Source organism: Solea solea, chromosome 3, assembly GCF_958295425.1.
Source record: "Solea solea chromosome 3, fSolSol10.1, whole genome shotgun sequence".
Classification (NCBI taxonomy): domain Eukaryota; kingdom Metazoa; phylum Chordata; class Actinopteri; order Pleuronectiformes; family Soleidae; genus Solea; species Solea solea.
Window position 1 is genome coordinate 12507193 of NC_081136.1, and position 18560 is coordinate 12525752.

General features: G+C 42.0%; 1 protein-coding gene across 6 annotated transcripts in view; it reads left to right on the top strand.

Annotated features, from left to right (window-relative positions):
• pcdh7b (protocadherin 7b) overlaps positions 1 to 17904 on the top strand; it is a 113869-nt gene extending 95965 nt beyond the window's left edge. For 2 of the 6 annotated variants that reach the window (XM_058624111.1, XM_058624112.1), the window contains exons 3-4: positions 11374 to 11392; positions 13406 to 13538. In XM_058624111.1, coding sequence (XP_058480094.1) covers positions 11374 to 11390 — 17 coding nt within the window. In that variant the 3' untranslated portion in view covers positions 11391 to 11392; positions 13406 to 13538. Of the gene's footprint in view, positions 1 to 11373; positions 11393 to 13405 lie in introns of all 6 variants that reach the window. The other 4 variants (XM_058624108.1, XM_058624109.1, XM_058624110.1 and 1 more) reach the window with 3 other exon arrangements.
• The last annotated feature ends 656 nt before the right edge of the window (positions 17905 to 18560 follow it).

The following is an 18560-nucleotide window of genomic DNA, read 5'->3' on the forward strand; positions in this document are numbered from 1 at the left end:
GCGCTGTAGTCGCTATCACTTACAGTTACCTCTAGTGTTGCTAATATAAGCCATATAAAGAACAGTGTGTTAGCCACATAGGCTAATGACTAAGGCCTGTTGTGGCTGCAACAAAGCAAATGTCCACTCATCAAACATCCAGTGGTCATCTCACTGTTATAGAGCAGAGGCATGCTACAGGAGCTATCTTGAATGTTGTAATGTCAGTGGTTACTTTGTGGTAGGTGGTTCAGATATTTAGTCTTATCCTTAAAGCGCTTAATCAGTCACAGCTTCCATTAGATATTACTTAAGAGTAATTCATTTTGAAGTCAAGTCCTGGCTTGACCCTCCCGTGTTTGCTCTTAGCTTCCGCCCACAGTCCAAAGACAGGCAGGTTGAGGCTAGGATGTTTGGGAGCAATGCATTACCCCCAGAGGTGATAGGTGTGTTTTCCCACAGTCCAAAAAACGTGCACAATTTGGGGATGAGGAAAATTGGACACTCTACAGTGAGTGTGAGAGTGAATGGTTGTGTGTCTCTATGTGGCCCTGTGATGGACTGGCGACCTGTCCAGGATAGAGCGGTAGAAGATGAGTGATCGGTGTAAATGTGAGTGTGCATGGTTTATACAGGATAGCCTAGTGATAGGATGGCACCCTGTTCAGGGTGTACCCTGCCTCTTGACTTATGTCAGCTGGGATTGGCCTCAGGCTACATCCATGGTGTTTCCTTTTTCTTTGAAAACACATCAATTCTGTTCCGAATAGATCTATGTTTTCACTACCTACTTTTAGGCGTTATTGTGCCCCTTAAAACTGAAGTTAAAAAAAACACCGTTGCGCTCCATTTAAATTTGAAAATACAAAAAGAGACCTTCGGCAATGATGGCACAATCTCGATTTACTTCAAAGATCACAGAAAACTCTACTTTGACTTTTTTCTTTTGTTTACCAATATTTCTCATTAATAGCACTCCCAGGTACACCGGCACACCTGAATGGTCAAATGATATAAGTTTTTATGTGTGTTGTGATACAAGCTGAAACACACGTTTGATGTTTAATTTATTTATCTGAAATTGCAGTTTTCAAAAGAAAAAGCACTAGCAAGGATGTAGTCTCAGTTGCCACTGACCCTCAAAGGAAAAGTGGCAGGGATAATGGATGTAATGGATAGATCGACAGAGAGATGGATGGCATAAACAGCGTAAGTGTTGTTATTCTCAAATGTAGCTGAAAACTGATTGCAACTTGAGAATTGTGTTGGCTTTTCTACAAGTTTCAATCAACAGGAGGATGAGGGTCTATATTTTCAAGTTTGTACCCACCTACGACATGAAAGTCTCCCTGTCCCCATCACTCACTCATTATTATGATAGGGGATCCATTTCAGTTTAAATGGACACTTTTTGTCAGTGGGATTCTGAGCAGGGGAACTGAAGAGGGAGAAACAGGCAGGGCTGCTGTTGCTTTGATCCCTCCCACAGGCAGCGTGAAAAGTACATTTTTTAAAGGATGTTTGCCTGTGATGAGCCCACCAGAGTGACAAATTGGGCCCCTGGTGCCTTAAATAATGCACTCTATGTGGCTCCAGCCATGGTGCTATAGGTCTCTATTGCTAAACTGGCCTGTTAAGAGGGGCGTGCGTTGTGGGTTGAAAGAGGTTAGTGACTCGAATCCACAGCTGAGTTCACTTCCAATCATCCCCCTTTCTTGTTCACCCGTGTGATCCATGTGAATGTTAATGGGGAATTTGCTTTCAAGTGTCCACTCGCATTCAAATCTAGATATGGTGCTTCACGGATAGGAAGCGACTGCTGAGTGATGACTGAAAAGAGGCTTGTTGTCCCCCTGTGGTGTTTGTTGCTGGAAACAGAATCATACACTGATGAATGTTTAAGATGTGGTGTGCCACTGTCGGCGACAACCCCTCAAACTGGTGAACCAAAGCGAGGTTGACACGTGCATACAAACACACAAGGCTAACAGAAAAAAAAAGAATGTTCAGTCGCACCATGCAGCAGATGTCCCCACCAGTCACATACCATGTCCCCTTTATGAAAGGAAGCCATAATGGAGGGATCAACAAAGGAAATCTGGAGGTGACGTGACCCACAGTTGAGCCTCAACGCAACGATAGAGAGCGAATAGTGACAGCTCCAGTGGCTTCCTGTGGCAGCAAATCCAATATACGACTCCAGGAGGGAGCACGCTGCAGTCTGTCTTTGAGATAGTCTGTAATCCGGGACACCTTGGTGTTATCAGGCTGTATCGGTCTGAGCCTCTGGCGGGCTGGACAACGTTTAAGGCACTCAAAAAAAATCAAAGAAATCCAGACTCTCACTGAGCTCCCAAGTCTCTCCTTGTGGGGAAAAAAAGAGCCAAAATAGTATATTGTGACATTTTGTCTTGATGCAGATGTGTTTGATTCATAGGAGTCATTTGCATTTTGAAGCGATCAAGACTCAGTGTGGAGGATGAGGCCTTCGAGCTGTCAAGTCTTACATTCGCGAACACTGAACCGCCGTGGGAGGCTATGCACAACAAAGGCCCCCTGGTTAGTTTAAAAGATACATTTAAGAAGTGTTGGGGGAAACCTATTTGCTGACTGGTACATCATTGAAGCACTTTCATCCGGCGCCGGACTGTGTCAAGCCATTTGATGCAGTTTGTTTTATGTCTCTCCCGATAGATGGTCAACTATCCTGAAAGAAAGAGTCTTGAACTACCTGTCTCGTTGCTTGCTTGGTTCCCCTTGGTGAACTAAAGAAAACCCGGGTATCTTGATCATCATAATATAACTGCGATGTAGTTGGTGGTGGCTGGCTAGTTCAAACGTTTCCTGACCCTGCATTGGGTATTTTTAAATCGAGATGAGATTCTCTTTTGGTATCGCCATTTATTATCTGGACAGGAACAGAATATGTACTGGTCAGTCTGATACGACTCACACATGGCAGTTCCCACACAGCACTAACGCGGAACAGCAAGGTGTGTAAGCACGAAGGCTAGTTACTTAGCCAGCTTACTGGCATCGTGTGCCTCACTTATATACGGACATTTCATCAGTCGAGACATATCTTCATTCTTTTTTTTGTTATGTGCCCACCAGTGACATTTGGTCTGAGGCTTGTAACTGCAACGCTAATTCCACACTTTTTATATCCCTCTCGTAGGGGGACGGGACCTATTTCCCAGAATGTAAACAGTGTCCGCCATCTTTGCTAACAGTTATGCTCACAGGACCAAGTGCCACTGGTGGGCACGTAACAAAGAAAAGAATGAAGATAATTGTCCACCTCGGGGGAAACTGGGGTTGGAAGCACAATTATTCAAAAATACTATTCTAGTATTCAGAGAAGTATTACTTTAAGCCCACAACAACTCACTTACATGCTCTGCAGTCAACATTCAGCGATGAATACACAATATTCGTACACAGTGCTGTGGCTCTGTGACTCACCCCGGGCGCGTCTCCGGCAGAAGTGGCAATGCCCTAAGGCACTTGCGGCATTCACCTGGTACCTAGAGGGCGCCCAAGAGCCATACTTCACACGGATGAATCACATTGACACTATCCTTATGGCAAGTGGAATAATATACTGTACAAACTTTGTTACACATAGAGTCTATTACTTTGTAATTAATGTTGGTCATACATTTCCAAAATATTAAGCTAAGTACAGCATCATTTCACCTCGATCAACTGATCAACAAACTCCCTCAAAGTTTTGAAGTGCGACACAAAAGTCCATCAAGCTCCCTGCACCTGCTGAAACACAGAAAACTATTCCCACTGGAAAACAGGGGCCCAGAAATGTTTGCTTTCTCTGCCCTGGAGTGGAACTCACTGTTGCCTGTTTATGAGTCTCTGTGCTGTAAAACTGAAAGCCTGTCCCTTGAGGTCAGTGTAATTACCCCCACCTCATTACCACCACCCACTTTTCCATTAAGGTCATGACTCACCATGGCCAGCTCACACCGACGTAGGATGTGCTAGCAGCTGAGAGCTAATTGCTACACCCAGGGTGACAAGCATGGTGGATACAGTAGAAAGTGTTATTTGGCTGATTCAGACGCTGACTAGCTGGCATGTCATTGCTACCTACTGTGCTTATTACACGGGTAACATTTGCTTTGGAAATGAGGTGCTTAGAAACAACATTTTGCAGCGGTATAAGGGGAATAAGTGGATTGTAATTATTGCTTTTATCTGAAATATAATACATTTCTTTGGCTGTTAATTAATTATTGAATACACTGACAACTTGAAGGGGGCTGTCAAACTAGCGTGTGACATGAGTCACGAGCTGGGATTGTTTTGATTTATTTCATCTTGGGTGTAAAATATTAAACTCACGTTGAAATAACAGTGACGTAATGCACTGTCTCTAAATGTGTATATTAGATATTAGATTTCCGTTAGTTTTTTTTTTTTTAAAAGCAGAAATCACAGATTTATCTTTTGCTTTTTTTTTTATTTTATTTTACGGAGGATTTAATTGAAATTGTATTTTTACAAATAACCATTTAATGGTGTAAAACAGGCCATTGTGCGAGTGTGCCTGGGAGTGAGCGATAAGAGTAACGGAGGGGAAGCAGTGACACTTTTTTTTCTTCCGGAGACTGGAGAGAGTGAGGGGGCTACAGAGACTGGGGGGAATGGTGTGTATGCATGTGTGTGTGTGTGAGAGAGAGAGAAATAAAGCATTTGGAGGAATAACAAATAAATAAAAACATAAATCACATATCCAAAAAAAATAGGATTTGCGATCGCGCACACACTCACAGTAGCTCAGTAAAGCCCTACCATTTTCTACACACCTACCACCCGTTCATCTTTATTATTCTGTGTTTGTCCTATGAAATAACAATGTGTACTTGTTTTGTTGTCTACACACACACACACACACACACACACACATTCCACATACAGTCAATGCAAGAAGCGGCAAAAGTGTAGTCGTCTGTGAGCCGAGGCTGCCGTATTGTTTTATCGGTTGCTCGCAGTGTTGCACCATAGCTGAGCAGCTAAAACTAATCCTTACGGAGCTTCGGAGTATTCCAAATAAGCTCAGTGTGTGTATAAGTTTGTGTTTTTATTTCATACTGCAACATTTCGAGCATAGCTGAATTACATGTACAAGGATGTGCGTTGTAGGCCGTCAGAAGTGTTGCACTTTGAGGATAAGGTTAAAAACCTAAAAAAAAAAAAAATCCCTTTGTTTTAAGATTTTATGGATTTAGGGACATCGTGGAGAGATTTTCTGTTGTGTGTGTGCGGCAGGAAACCGCAGCCATCATTGTTTTCAGCAGAGTGGATGAGTCACTTTCCTCCTCTCCTCTCCACATCATCCCGCTGTTGTTATAGATAATGTTAAAGGGTCAGAAGTGTTGCGGGGACACGGTCTGCATTCAAAGGTAGCCAACATGGAGGAGAAATGAACACAGTCAATCACCTGCTATAGCTCCGCCTGCAATATTGGCGCATGCAAGACGGAGCGTGACACGCTGAGAGACATTATTTACGGGGTCTTCAGGTTTGAGTGCTCGCTGTTCAAGTGGGCCGAGAGAGGCAGAGACCCATAGAGAGAGAGAGAGGACAGGAGGGGAGGAGAGAGTGCAAGCCACATTCGATAATTGGCTAAGAGATCGTCACCAGAATGAAATTATGCCAGTTAATCTCTATCCAATTAATTACCTCAGGAGCAGTCCACAGTACATTCATTATTCCAGAACGAGTACTGACCCGGTTGAAAGAGACAACGTGATTGCACCATACCCACGCTGCCTTCTTGCACAGGCAGTTAGCGTTTGGGCAGAACTCACTAACGAGAAAAGAGGGTGAAATGATGTCATCTACGCGGAAAACTTTTTCCCCTCTTTTCAGTGCCGCGCAGAGGCTGCATGGGCATCATCAAAGCGAGGACAAACACATTGACAGCTCATTTACAAACTTAATCAGAGCGTTATCTTTTTTTTTCCCCCCCTCCTCCGTCTCTCTGCATTTTCCTTTTTTGGGTACCCTCTCCCGAGGCATAGCAGGTGTTCCAGATTATTCCATTAGTTGCCCTTGCCAGGCAGTAAATACCTCAAGAAGCTCAGGAGGCAGCAAATAGATCATCTGCAGCCACTTTGAAAAGCATTCCTTCAAAGTGAAAAGGTTATGGCAACTCGGCGTCTATGCCACATACAGTGAGAGTGGGCCTGAGGTTTTGTAGGTTATAGCATAACAGCCTGTCTGTCACGGCGGATCGTGGGGCAACACTTGTTAATGTTTGCCAAAGTGATAGTGACGCAAGAAAGCGTCGGCAGTCAAATATAGGAGCAGTAATTGGCGTTAAAGCATTCCAACCAGAATCACAAGTTATGGTACAGAGAGGCAGTATCTTCTTCAACTCCTGTAACCAAACGTACTCCCTGCTGAAAAGTGGACCAACAGTGTTTGAGGGATGGATTTAATTAACTGAGAAAATCTCCACTGCCGACGTTGAAGTAACTAATGCCGTCGCTCGCGGTGCACGCCATGACTTGAGCTTTAAAAAAGGTCATTGCTCCCCAGGACTCCCCTTTTTTGTTTGAGTTCTCCCTTCACTGCTTTGTATCTGTGTCACTCTTTATCTATTCATCTCTCTGTCTGTCTGTCTCCCCCCTCCCCCCCCCCTCCTTAATTGTCTGGCAAATATCTCGGCAAGGGAAAGACAAATATCACTTTTTCCTTGTGGATATTGTTCTGTCTGAAGTCGCCGTCGCAGCCTCAATAATTTATCACCTATTCACTCCTCTGTGGAACACCTCCTTCTCTGTCTTTTCTTTCTCTTAAGCGTCTTTCTCTCTCTTTTCCCATTCTTTCTCCCCCCCACTCCAACTTTTAGTTGTCTGTCTGTATGTCTCTGCGTGTGCGTATTGAGAGCCTGTCTACTTGTCTATCTTTGATGCTGAGGACATCTCAGCTGCAAGGCGATGCCACGGGGGATAATTGCTCTTGTGCCACAGTTTGTCGGCAAGTTTCACCTAATTAGACCTTATTAGAGGCGAGAACGAGCAGAAGGGGAGAAACAAGAGAGACGACTGCGGAGCTGCAAGCTCCCTTTGGTTTTGTCTCCTTCTCGTCTTGTTACTCTTCTTGCATCACTTTTTAACCACCTCTTCTTACTCTCGCATTGTCTCACAAAGCCTTGACTATTTCCGTCATTTTTTTTTTCTTTCTCTCCCCAGGATAAATATTTTATTCCCCTCCCTCAGCCACATGGAGTCGTAATCTGTGTGACGCCTGACAGTGTACACTGTCATGCTAAGGCTGATTGCTCCGCCATGCAAAATAGATCTGTCTATACCGGGAAGGTCTCTGATGCAAAAATGAGGCCATCATACGCTCATTTATTTTCGAATTAGACTTGCTTCTCTTACACATTCTTTCTTGATCTGGACCAGAAACAAGTTATTCCACTTTGGAGTCAAATTGGAACCATGTGAAATGGCGTCAATGACATTTGGAGCTTTCTTAATGTGAGAAATGTGATGTGCGGTAGATTTGAGTGAGTGGTGATTGGGCATCTGGCATTTCACAGGACACAGGACGTCGTTGTGTAAGGAGAAATCTTTGTGTTGATAGGTCAGTGTGAGTGTCTGTGAAAACTCATAATGACCCGAGTGCACATGTTCACCGGAGTTATTTACAGTGCAGCCATGCTTTCTTCTAAAAGTTCTATACATCACTCTCTTCTCTCGCACGTGTCTCTCTCTCTCCTTCTCCTGTCTTTGTGAGTGTCCTCGATTCTTTCTCCTTCCCTCCTGTCTTCCCGACTCTCCTCTCCTCTCCACTGCTCTCTTTGGCAGTGTGTTTGGCCTGTGACGGCCCAGAGGCAGCCGTGCTGTCTTCTCCACTCAATCTGCCGTTTCCCTTCTCCCAGGCCCTGACCCTCAACTCCTTACACACTCTCCTCCTTTACCTTTTTTTTTTTTTGTTTTAAATCTCTCTCTTTGCCATTCTCTCCAACGCCTCAGCTGTTTGGGTTGAATCCACTGGCTGGAAAAGAGGGCAAGAGGTTACGGAGCTTCAGTTGCAAAATGTAGAGACGGGATAGAGAGGAAGGAGCAACAGCGTTGGGAAAAGAATTAAAAAATGAGACAAGACATGCTACAGGTTAAAGACGAAGTCACATACAAACACAGTTTCAACTGAAACTGCCAAGAAATGCCCACACAACACTCATGAGTGTGCAATTGAACATCAGAGCGAGGGATAGCGACACCGCATCGAATTGCTACTGTACGCCGGCAGTGGCGACTCTTTGAAAAAAAATCCCTCAGTGTAAGCCAGTCAGCTGATCGGGTGGCTGACTAAAGCCGGCTAAGAAAAGCCGCAGCTCAAGTGGTGCAGAAAGTGTCCCACTTTCAGCCCATTTCACTTTGCACAAATGAATAAAGTCAGTAAACGCGCACAGTGTGAGGCACAGGAATCTCACAGCGCTGCGTTACGTGCCGATCTTAGAAAATGCCCTATCGCGTTACAAACAATATATAGCCGCGTGACGATGCAGTGTGCCTGATACATTCATTCATAGACTTAATTCATAGACTTAAGTAGCAGCGCAAAGATGCCGTCCTTCACTGGAGCACTCTCTTTCACTTATTTTCTCTCTTCCTCACTCTCATGTGGGTGTGGCGTAGCACACAGAGACAACACAACACAACAGAGGCCGCTGACGCCAAAGTTAACAACTCGACAGCGGGAAAAAAGACAAAGTAAAAGATAACTAAAGAGCTAAAGATGGAGCACAGTTACACAAGGCAAGGCTACTGCATGTGCTAAGCTTGATGAAAAAAAGAGGGACTATCATACTAAATAGGTTTGTTTATGTAATAGCTTTTTTTTTTAAATAAAAACAATTCAAATTAACTCAAACAAGTCCAGAAGATGAATATGACCTGAATGACGGTGAACCTTGTAACACATTTTACATTATATAAGTATATATCTGTTCACTGTTGACTCTGCATTTAGACCATTGTTGTACATAGTTTGGATTAAACGGTTCACATTCCATTATTTAAATTTATAAAAAAAAAAACACACACCTGAAGTATGAATTTACATTACAGATATTTAAAATGTTTTTTTTACAATTCATATAGACCCTGATACTATTATTATACTATACACACCTACACTTTGTTGCTGCCGTAACATTGCACATTTATTTTCATTTATTTAATTTAATGTCATGTATTTTTGCCTGATTTTGTTTTACTTCAACATCCATGTCAAAACAAACACTTATAACCACTGATATGGTTATTGCACTTTTCCCAAAGGAACAACACTATCATTTTAAGATTATATCAGTCACCCTTAATGACATCACAGCAAAGGTTGCCAGTCTTAAGTCACGACTCTATCTCCTCTGCCAAATCCTTCTGATCCGGCATCGCCGTCCCTCGCATTTGCTCCTCCTTATTTTTGAGCTGAAATAAAAAAAAAGGTGCTCACGACTTTTCAGTGAAAAGCCTTTATGGACAGACTATTGCCTCCTGCTCTACAGACAGAGTTATGGTAGCGTGCACCTGCCAGTGGCACCCAGTCTACGCCGCGCTTTTTTGTCTGCCTCTGGTTCCGCAAATAAAGACGACAGAGCGCCCCCCGGGGACGGAGAGACCTTCTTGTGCGCCTCTCAGTTGTTGCAGGGAGGCTTTTTTAACACAGCCGAGTGACCCACTTGTATTGTGTTATGTTGTGGTTAATAGTTTGGGCTTGTGGGATGTTTGTGAATATGCAACAAAAGCCTGCTACTGTGCTGTGTGTGCGCTCGGAGGGCTTTTCTTTGAAGATTGAGTCTTGCAAGGGATTATGGGTACATATAGAGGCACCAGTGCATGTCTTCTTCATAGAAATGTTTTGAAATAGCTTTTTTTTTTTTATTTAATGTTGTTGTCGTGTCTGCTTTAAGGCAGATTCAAATAGAGGTCGACCGACATGGGTTTTTCATGGCTGATGCTGATCTTGAACAGTTCAATAACAAAATTATACACAACATTTCAACAAAATGAATTGGCCTTCCTCTAGATTTATGTTCAATGATTTTTTTAATGCCAATTTGGGATTATAAATTCATGGTTGTGTCAGTTGTGTTTTTTGCATTCTTTGCTAAAATCACCCAGTGACATTGAGCAGACATTAAAATAATTTAGCATGACTAAAAACTAATGCCATCTGCTGTCCTTGTCCAGAGGTTCAGGGATGCGTGGACTAAGTGGTTTTAAAATACTCATATTGATGGTTTAACCTCAGTCAAACAGGAAGAAAAAAAACCCCAGCAATTTTGCTTTGATATAGTAACTCAATTCATTAGCTCAGTGGGAAGCATCTTCAATTTGAGCAAGCCTGCAGAGTCAGTGGACCATGACTGGGAAATAATCAGCCGCGTTTCAGCGTACGCAACGCAGCCGAAATATGATGCTGAAGGTTGGCTGCTTACTCTGCGTGAGCTGGGGGAAGCATTGGGGTCCTCCCTGCTGATTTTTGACTAGTTAGTCTGAATATGACTCGGGCATGGAGGCAATTGGATGACTGTTCAGGAGCAGGGTGCCGCGGCCTCAAGAGGGGAAACCTGATGGCTCAATCTGAGGTGTAAATGAGAAGGACAATCAGTACCTGCTGTCCACTTGTCTCTTGTGATGGCTGTTGCTGCTGCTGTGATGAAGGGGAAAAAGGAAAGGAAGGAAGGAATGCTTTTGCATCGCCATGCTCTTGATCTACAGCCACAGTTATCGTTTCCATCACATCAGCTGGCATGTCAGCCGTTTTTTTTTTTGTTTCGATTTCCACTATACCTCTCTCAATTCTGCTTTCTTTTCCTCGCCTATATCCTCATTAATTTGGCTGTTTACATTTCATTAAGCAGAACTACTTGGTTGTTTGTGCTCGCTAATGGCAAAGAAAAAAAAAAAGTTATTTGATTTTTCCATCGACTGGAAGTTTCTACCCGAGGCATTGCCTATATGCATTGAGAGCCAATCATTATTTGATGCATTACAAAGGTAATTTGTGACACAAAAATGGATTTCACATGGGTATTTAGCAGAAACAGGGCGTCTCGCCGCATAAGAATGGCACTCTTGAAGTAATATTGAATATTTTTGCTCAGAGGCATGAAACAAGGGATTCATTTGTTGATTAAAAACACAAAGCAGTTGGGCTTTCTGTATAATTTTTTCTACCTTCTCTTTCTTTGCTGTCCTTGTGTCCTCAATCATTTGTCTGCTCTGCTAAAAAAGAAAGTTAGTTTCCATGGTACTTCAATGGTAGTTTCTCATACTCATATGAATATATTTACTGCTTCAGTGCAAAACATAAAGAGTGATTCCTGTTCTATTTTTTTTTCTTTTACAGGAGAAAAAGAGCATTAAAAGTAAGCCATGGTCCAAACTCTTTTTGTTTTCCATTTTAACTGTGGGCAATGGCATGCTTGGCTTAATTTGCACTCACCCACACTTCTGCTTGATTTTGGTTTTCCATGCTTTGCATCAGGTCATGAATAAATTACATCTAACATAGCATCTCTCTAACATTGGCTTTGTTCAGATAAACGGGCTGAAGTGTCTCATATCTGACTTGCGTGACTCAGATCAGATCTCCATGCTGTGTGGACACAAATCTGACCAACAATTACAATGTTTATGTGGTCGCAGATTAGATCTCCATCCAATACGGTGCCATGTGATGAGTGGAGAACAGTCATAGCAGGATCTATGCGACCTTTTTCATATATGCATGCACTGAGCATCCATCCAGGAAGTAACAGATAGCCACCAGGGGGCGACTGTGCTGGTTGCACAAAAAACTAAACTGAACAGAAGTCTAGGAGAAAATTAGCTTCTTCTTCTTACTTGATTTATAAAGTCAGTAAACAGTTTCTTAATGGTCTCAATCACTAGTTTCAGCTCTTTCATAGAATTTGATTTTTTGGAAATTATGTTTCTATTTAGAGGAAAATAGATCATGAACGGCACCAGTGTGATTGATAGCTGGAATAATTCCATAATTATACCTGGTTGCAGGTGGCGTTTTGTGAACTTTTGGTTGCAAAATTCTGACATGGTGCCGGTTCCCAAAGGGAACTTGTATTGGAATGGGAAGACTGCATTCATTTTAATGCACAGTCTATGTCCCAGTGCAGGCAGTGTGGCAACAATAGAGGAGAGTGGCGTCTTCCAGAGCAAAAACTCACCCACAAATGTGCTCTGTGTGTGTGTGTGCAAAAAGCTCTTCCTGCATTTAAGTTGTGCTCCACTGCAAGACACTTGCATTTATGAATGTGACTTCCAAAATCTGAAATGTAATTAATCACAATCAAATTGGATTTGAACAATGTAGCCTGTAATCGGACTTTAGCCTTTATGTAGTGGCACTTTCATGAAAGTTGCCATTGTTTGGGTCAAGGCTGTGGAGTTGACTCCCCCTTTCCAATTCTCAACGAAATGATTTCTCCCTCATAATGAGCCAATTCTTCAGCTTCAGTTCATTGTATTTGGCTTAATTATCTTTCCCATATTGCACTGTCCGACTTAAGTCATTAGCAGGGAGTATCTGTCAAACCTGTTGTTCTTGTAAGCACATAATTTGCTCTCCACAATAATAACAGGATATGTAGTTAATCTAAGCCCAGCGCCCGGCAAGGTAATTAGTTAAGACCCCTATTAGTGAATTTAAGAGGATATCGGGGCGATTGAGCCACACAAAGCTATTAAGCTACTTAGATGAGAAAATGATTGCCGTCTGTCACTCACCAGATAAGAAACTGGGATGTTTCTCTTTTTTTTCCCCTTTTTGCTGCGACTGCACAGACACACACATTACAAACTAATTGTGGGATTTCCATTTTACAAATCAAACAAAAACAAATAAATAGCTGCACTGCTCCCTCCATCTATGCCCCTCCCCTTCCCTTTTTCGGCACAAAGCATGATATTTGTTTATACCCTGACTCACGCCACCATTTTTATTAGTTTGAGGCTGTTGTCATAGCAAGTGGAGTCTTCGTTTTTTTGTTGTCGTTTTCCTTTTATGTGGTATGGATTCTGCATGAAAACCGTATCTGTTTAGGATTAGGTCTATTCACTGGTGGCACGATTCTGAACTTGCATTAGCTGTGACACTGAGTGATTGGCTTTACATTGTTTATTTATTTCTTTGACCTTCTTTCATTAACATTTAGATGCGGTGATGACCACATTAGGCAGAGTAATGCAGATTCACGCATCTAATGAAGGAGTTCATTCTATTGAAATCATTTAACACGTCACAACAACCAAACACTTATTCTGTCAGACATGCGAGTTCAACAATAAATATCCCACTGGAGCGAAAAACAAACAATATCATTTACTTTTGTCTTTTTCTCCATTTCTGCTTATTCTCTCAGACTCTCGGCCCTTGCCTGACGTAGCCATGACCGGCAAGTGCACCCGGGAATGCGACGAGTACGGCCACTCGGACTCCTGCTGGATGCCTGTGCGCACGTCGCCCGAGCGACGGCCATCCAAGTCCACCACCACCCCCCAACAACCAAAGCTTTCCACTTTCATGAGCGGCAACGGCAGCGGCGGCAGCAGCAGCAGCAGCAGTGCCGACCAGCCCGGCAGCCAAGAGACCCTCGCCATGGCCGCCATGGCCAACGGAGACCCCACCGCCGCGCACATGATGGGCGACCGCAATCGCAACCTGCTCAACAAGAAGATGGCCTCCTCCTCCTCCTCCTATGAGGCCTTTGGCTCGCCTTCCTACGGCTCACCAGGAGGCGGGGAGGAGGTGCTGGGCCACCCCACCGAGGAGATCCCCCTGGCACCTACCGGGGAGTACAAACCCACAACTTGTGGCACCTTAACGCGGCGTGAGGTGTACCTGTGAGCTGGGAGGGTTAGGCACCCCTGTATGGCACTAAACTATACAACACTAAGCGTAGCTGCTTTAACCCACCACCATTCAGCTCTTGAAGCTTTTAGCCTCCCTTGTTCCGCACAAGGTAGTACCTGAACTTTCTCCAAAGACTTTTACAACAGCTTCTTATTGAAAAATGTTTGGATAGATAAACAGTACCATTTCAAGAAAGAAGGGAGCAGGTGGGGGAACTGTTGTGGGCAATGATTGGACTTTGGATAAAGCTGTTCTACCGGTGTGTCGGGCTCTTGGGACACAATCTGCTGCCTGACAGTCAATCTGTACAATAATCAACCCATTTTACATAATCAGTACATGCATGCATTCCCCCTGTCACCGATACACCTTGAAGATGATACTCTGTAAAAGACACCATTTCTTTTTTTTTTTTTTCTGTTTATGTTTTTTTCTAGAAGCAAAGCTGTACATGTGGATTATTTTGACTATTTACAAGTGTCTGGCTCTACCTATCTCTATTTTTATTTTTCATTTTTATTCTGAACAGGCCAGCGCTCTGGCCGTGACACTCTGTGGCTGCGACAATATATCGGACACAATGGTCTCTCTACCATCAGCCGTGTTGACTCTTTGTGATACAATTTGCTTGGGAGCTGAAGGAGACTTGGCTACATTTGAAACTTTCAATGCCTCAGCTTTAAACACTCAACTTTTACGTCGGTCCGCTCTTGGAGTGGATGGAATACATTGGAATTTGCTGCAACAAACCCTTGGTACAGACTACATCACCACTGATAAACTCTGATGAACACATGACTGACTCTATCTTAGTAGTGTGAGCACTTCGCAGGTTAAAAATCACTCATTGTACAGAAATCATTGGACGCTAAACGCTCTCATCTCCCTTGTGTCTCGCTACCTTTCCTCAGTCTCTTTGTAATTCGTCTTTGTTCAGTGACACCGTGACCAAAACCTTCTTTAAGAAATGCAAGATCTTAGAGCCATGACCTGACATCCCACTGGCTGGAAAAGGATGTGTGTGTGTGTGTGTGTGTGAGAGAGAGAGAAAGTGTAAGTATTCCTATTGCCTCAATGGGATCCTAGAGTTTAAATCAGTGCAATGGGGTTTCTATGGTTTTTTTTCCAAACATAAATGAGCAGATAAAGCTTATTCATTTAAATGAGGCCAGTGGCACTGCTGTATTGACTGAAAACATTGGGTAAGCACAGTGTGTGGCATGCAGAGATTAAAATTACGGAGGTGCAATTGAAAATGTATGTGTGTATTGGCCAGATACGCAGATTACTGTACAGTATGTGTGTGTGTACAGGCCATGTAGATTTACACAATAATAGGCATAGAAAGTTGGTCCTTAAACAGCTGCAAAAAACAGCTTTTTACTGTAATGACTTTTTCTTTGTGATAGACTGAGCAATAAATCTAATGTATGTGTGACCAACCAGCATCAACTGCTTTCTCACATCTTCAAAAAGACGCCAAGCTGACATTAACCCGACATTTGGCTGTCGTCGAGTATCTTTTAGCACTAGTCATTAATACGTTCTGTATTACATGGCATCTTTCAGCACGAATGTAAGAATCCAGCTCAATGGAGAACAATCAAAATGCAACGCCCTGAATGCGCGGGAACCAGGATGTTTTTAGTTTTTATTTTTATTTTTAGGCCTGAGGAAAAAAAAAACAAAAAACAATTAGAGTCGAATTGAAATCACAGCTTAGCCAGCAAGATGAAACATTCCCCCATTAACCCATAGAATAGCTTTCCGGAAGAACCTTGATTGAAGTACACAATTTGTATTTTGTTTTAAAGGATGTATCTTGAATAATAATGTGATGTACATCCTCACAGCTCACACATAATGACTATTTACACATGATGTTGTGCCTCCTCGTCGACCGTAATTTTTCTTTCTTGCAGCCACAGAGGTATAAACTCTCACGATTGTAATAAAGCAAAAGAATATCTGATGCAATGGAACCTTTTTTAAACGTTAGTGTAAACCCCTTTGGTTTAAACAGACCTGCTTTTTTTCAGCATTCCGGCAGCAGTCTATAGTCTGTAAGTACTACTCGTTGTTCGACAGAAAAGTGCTCCTATACTTATCAACTGTATACATGAATATTTACTTTTTACTGCACGTTTAATGGGAACTTACTTCACTTACTGCGAAGGAAAAAGAAAAAAAAAGTAATACGAAATGTACAAAAAAAATCTTATCGCTGTGAACATGAAAATCCACCTTGTTGCTTGCTTTTGTTATACTTAAAGAAAAATTAGCCATTAATTAGCCAACATAGTACAGTTAAGACTCCACATACAGTTGATTTTTGCTGCCTAATTTCATTGTCTCTCATAAACATGCAAACCCAAATCTTTTAAATGTCTCATTTATATCATGAAATTTCAGAGAGTCTTGTTTTTGTTTTGCTTTTTCCTCTTTTGTTACATACTAACAGTTAAAATCACGGAAATGATCACAACAATGTACAATGTGCTTTTACTTTTTCTTTATCTGATACCATTTTGTATATTTAGAGTGCTTCTGGAAAAAAAAGGAAAAAAAAAACATTTCAAAAAACTACGAGTGTGAATGCAAATATGCAATTGTGCCTTTTTATACCAATCGGTATGATTAAATGTCGGTTCTGAACAGTGCATAAACAATGACAATGTGTTCAAAAGTACATGAGGTGGCGCGTGAGACTGAAGTGCGTTCACATATCTTCAAAATGAAATCCTGTGATGTCAAATGGCTTCTCGGTGGTGAGACCAGTCAAATGTCAGCGGGCCCAATATATGTCCAATATCCAAGTGGATAACGTGCACTGGGTTCAATGATCTTGTTGAAATATCCATTTCCTAGCATAGTGCATTTCTGAATGAGTACAGGTACACTGAAGCGTTGCTTGTTGGTAGTAATAATAATAATAATAATAATAATAATAATAACGATATAATGGATTTTCTTTCTTTGTCGTGTTCCAGTCATGTACATGTATGACATCAGAGGTCAAAGAACCTACTCTGTGCATGAAATGAGCTCTAGGACTGAATATAGAAGCATAGGAAGATAGGTAGGTGGGTGGGAGGGGTTGTTGGACAGGAAAAAAAAATGCTTGGAGACATTTGACTGTTCATAGTTGAGGGAGCCTAGAGATAAAAATGCTAATGTGACAGTTTACTAGGAAGAGTGGAAGTCGAAAAGGAGGGAGAGCAAAGAAAAAATATATGGAAAACACATAAATAAATAAAAAAAAGCTGCAAGGGAGAGTAACCGACAGAGCACACACCTCAGGATGTGCCGAGCGACACAACACTCACACCCACAGATTTACAGTAGGCACAGAGTATATGCACATCAGACGATGATGAAACACAGTCCAACAAGAAAAGCCGGATTTGATGTTTGCGCCGATATTGCAACGCAGAGTTTTGGATTTCCTTGCTCACATGAAGGACTCTGTTACATGAACCTCAGACAAAAAGGGTAATGAAGGACAATATGCACAGCAGTTCAGTTGTGAGCTGTGACAGACTCCAAATGTCTCTTTTCTGGTACTCACTGAGGCAAATGCGACAGGAATTTGCACGATTTTCTGAATTTTTCTTTTTCCATTTGACTGACCACAAAGTCGTACACAAACACCGCCATCAAAATGCCTGGTATCCCGTTGCCGCCCAAGGTGTGTGTTCAGTCTGTGCTCGCCTCTAATTCATATAGCATTCACGGTGTGTAATGAGATTTGTAATATTAACCATTAGTTACTTGTCCTGCGACTTGGATGTTGATATAGATAAATTGAGGAACAAAATTTATCATCGTTTAATATGAGTCACTATGCACGCAGCTTAGCTGAACATGGCAAAGTGTATTGAACGCAAGTCCACTTCTATTTATGAGATATTTTACATAATTTAATTTTGCTTTTGTACAGGTTTGTGTAAATAGATTGCTTGTCATTTTTGTCTCTGCAGAAATTAAAATATAACATGTTGAAAACAATGTGTTGGTTACATTTTGTGTTTTTTCAATAAAAAAAAAAGATGCTATTTATGGAACATACACCATAATGCAGTAAGGTTTCTGTTACAGTAGAAAAGTAAACAACTAGAAGATTATTCATGCAAATTCAGGTTTACAGCCATTTATCTCACTGGGTTCTTGAAAAAACAATTTTACTTAGCTGTAATAATAAATACTTTTTATTTCGAGGGCAGAGTAACAAGTTATAGATCAAGCATATTTTACCTAATACGGTAAAAGTTGCCTAAAGCAGACACCCAGCAACTTTTTCAGCTCATCAGGGGGTGACTCCACTGATCAAATACAGTGCATGTAAGTGAGTATATGGTTTCAATGAGTAGTTTAAATGTTTAAAAAAATCAGGGCTTCAAATAAAATCAGTTCATTACATCACAGCGGGTTGCCCTGGATTATTGATGCATTCCATTTACATTGCAACTCAGTTCCAGAGCGTTAATCACATTCCAGAGAGAAGTTTGAAAATAACATGGACACAAATATATCCCAGGCTAGCCCTTGTTAGCAATGCCAGTCAATAACAACACTTTACAGTTGTAACAGAATGAGCATAGCAACATGCCCACAGATACAAACTGAACAGGACTATGTGTGTAACTGATTTACTGCTACTCAAA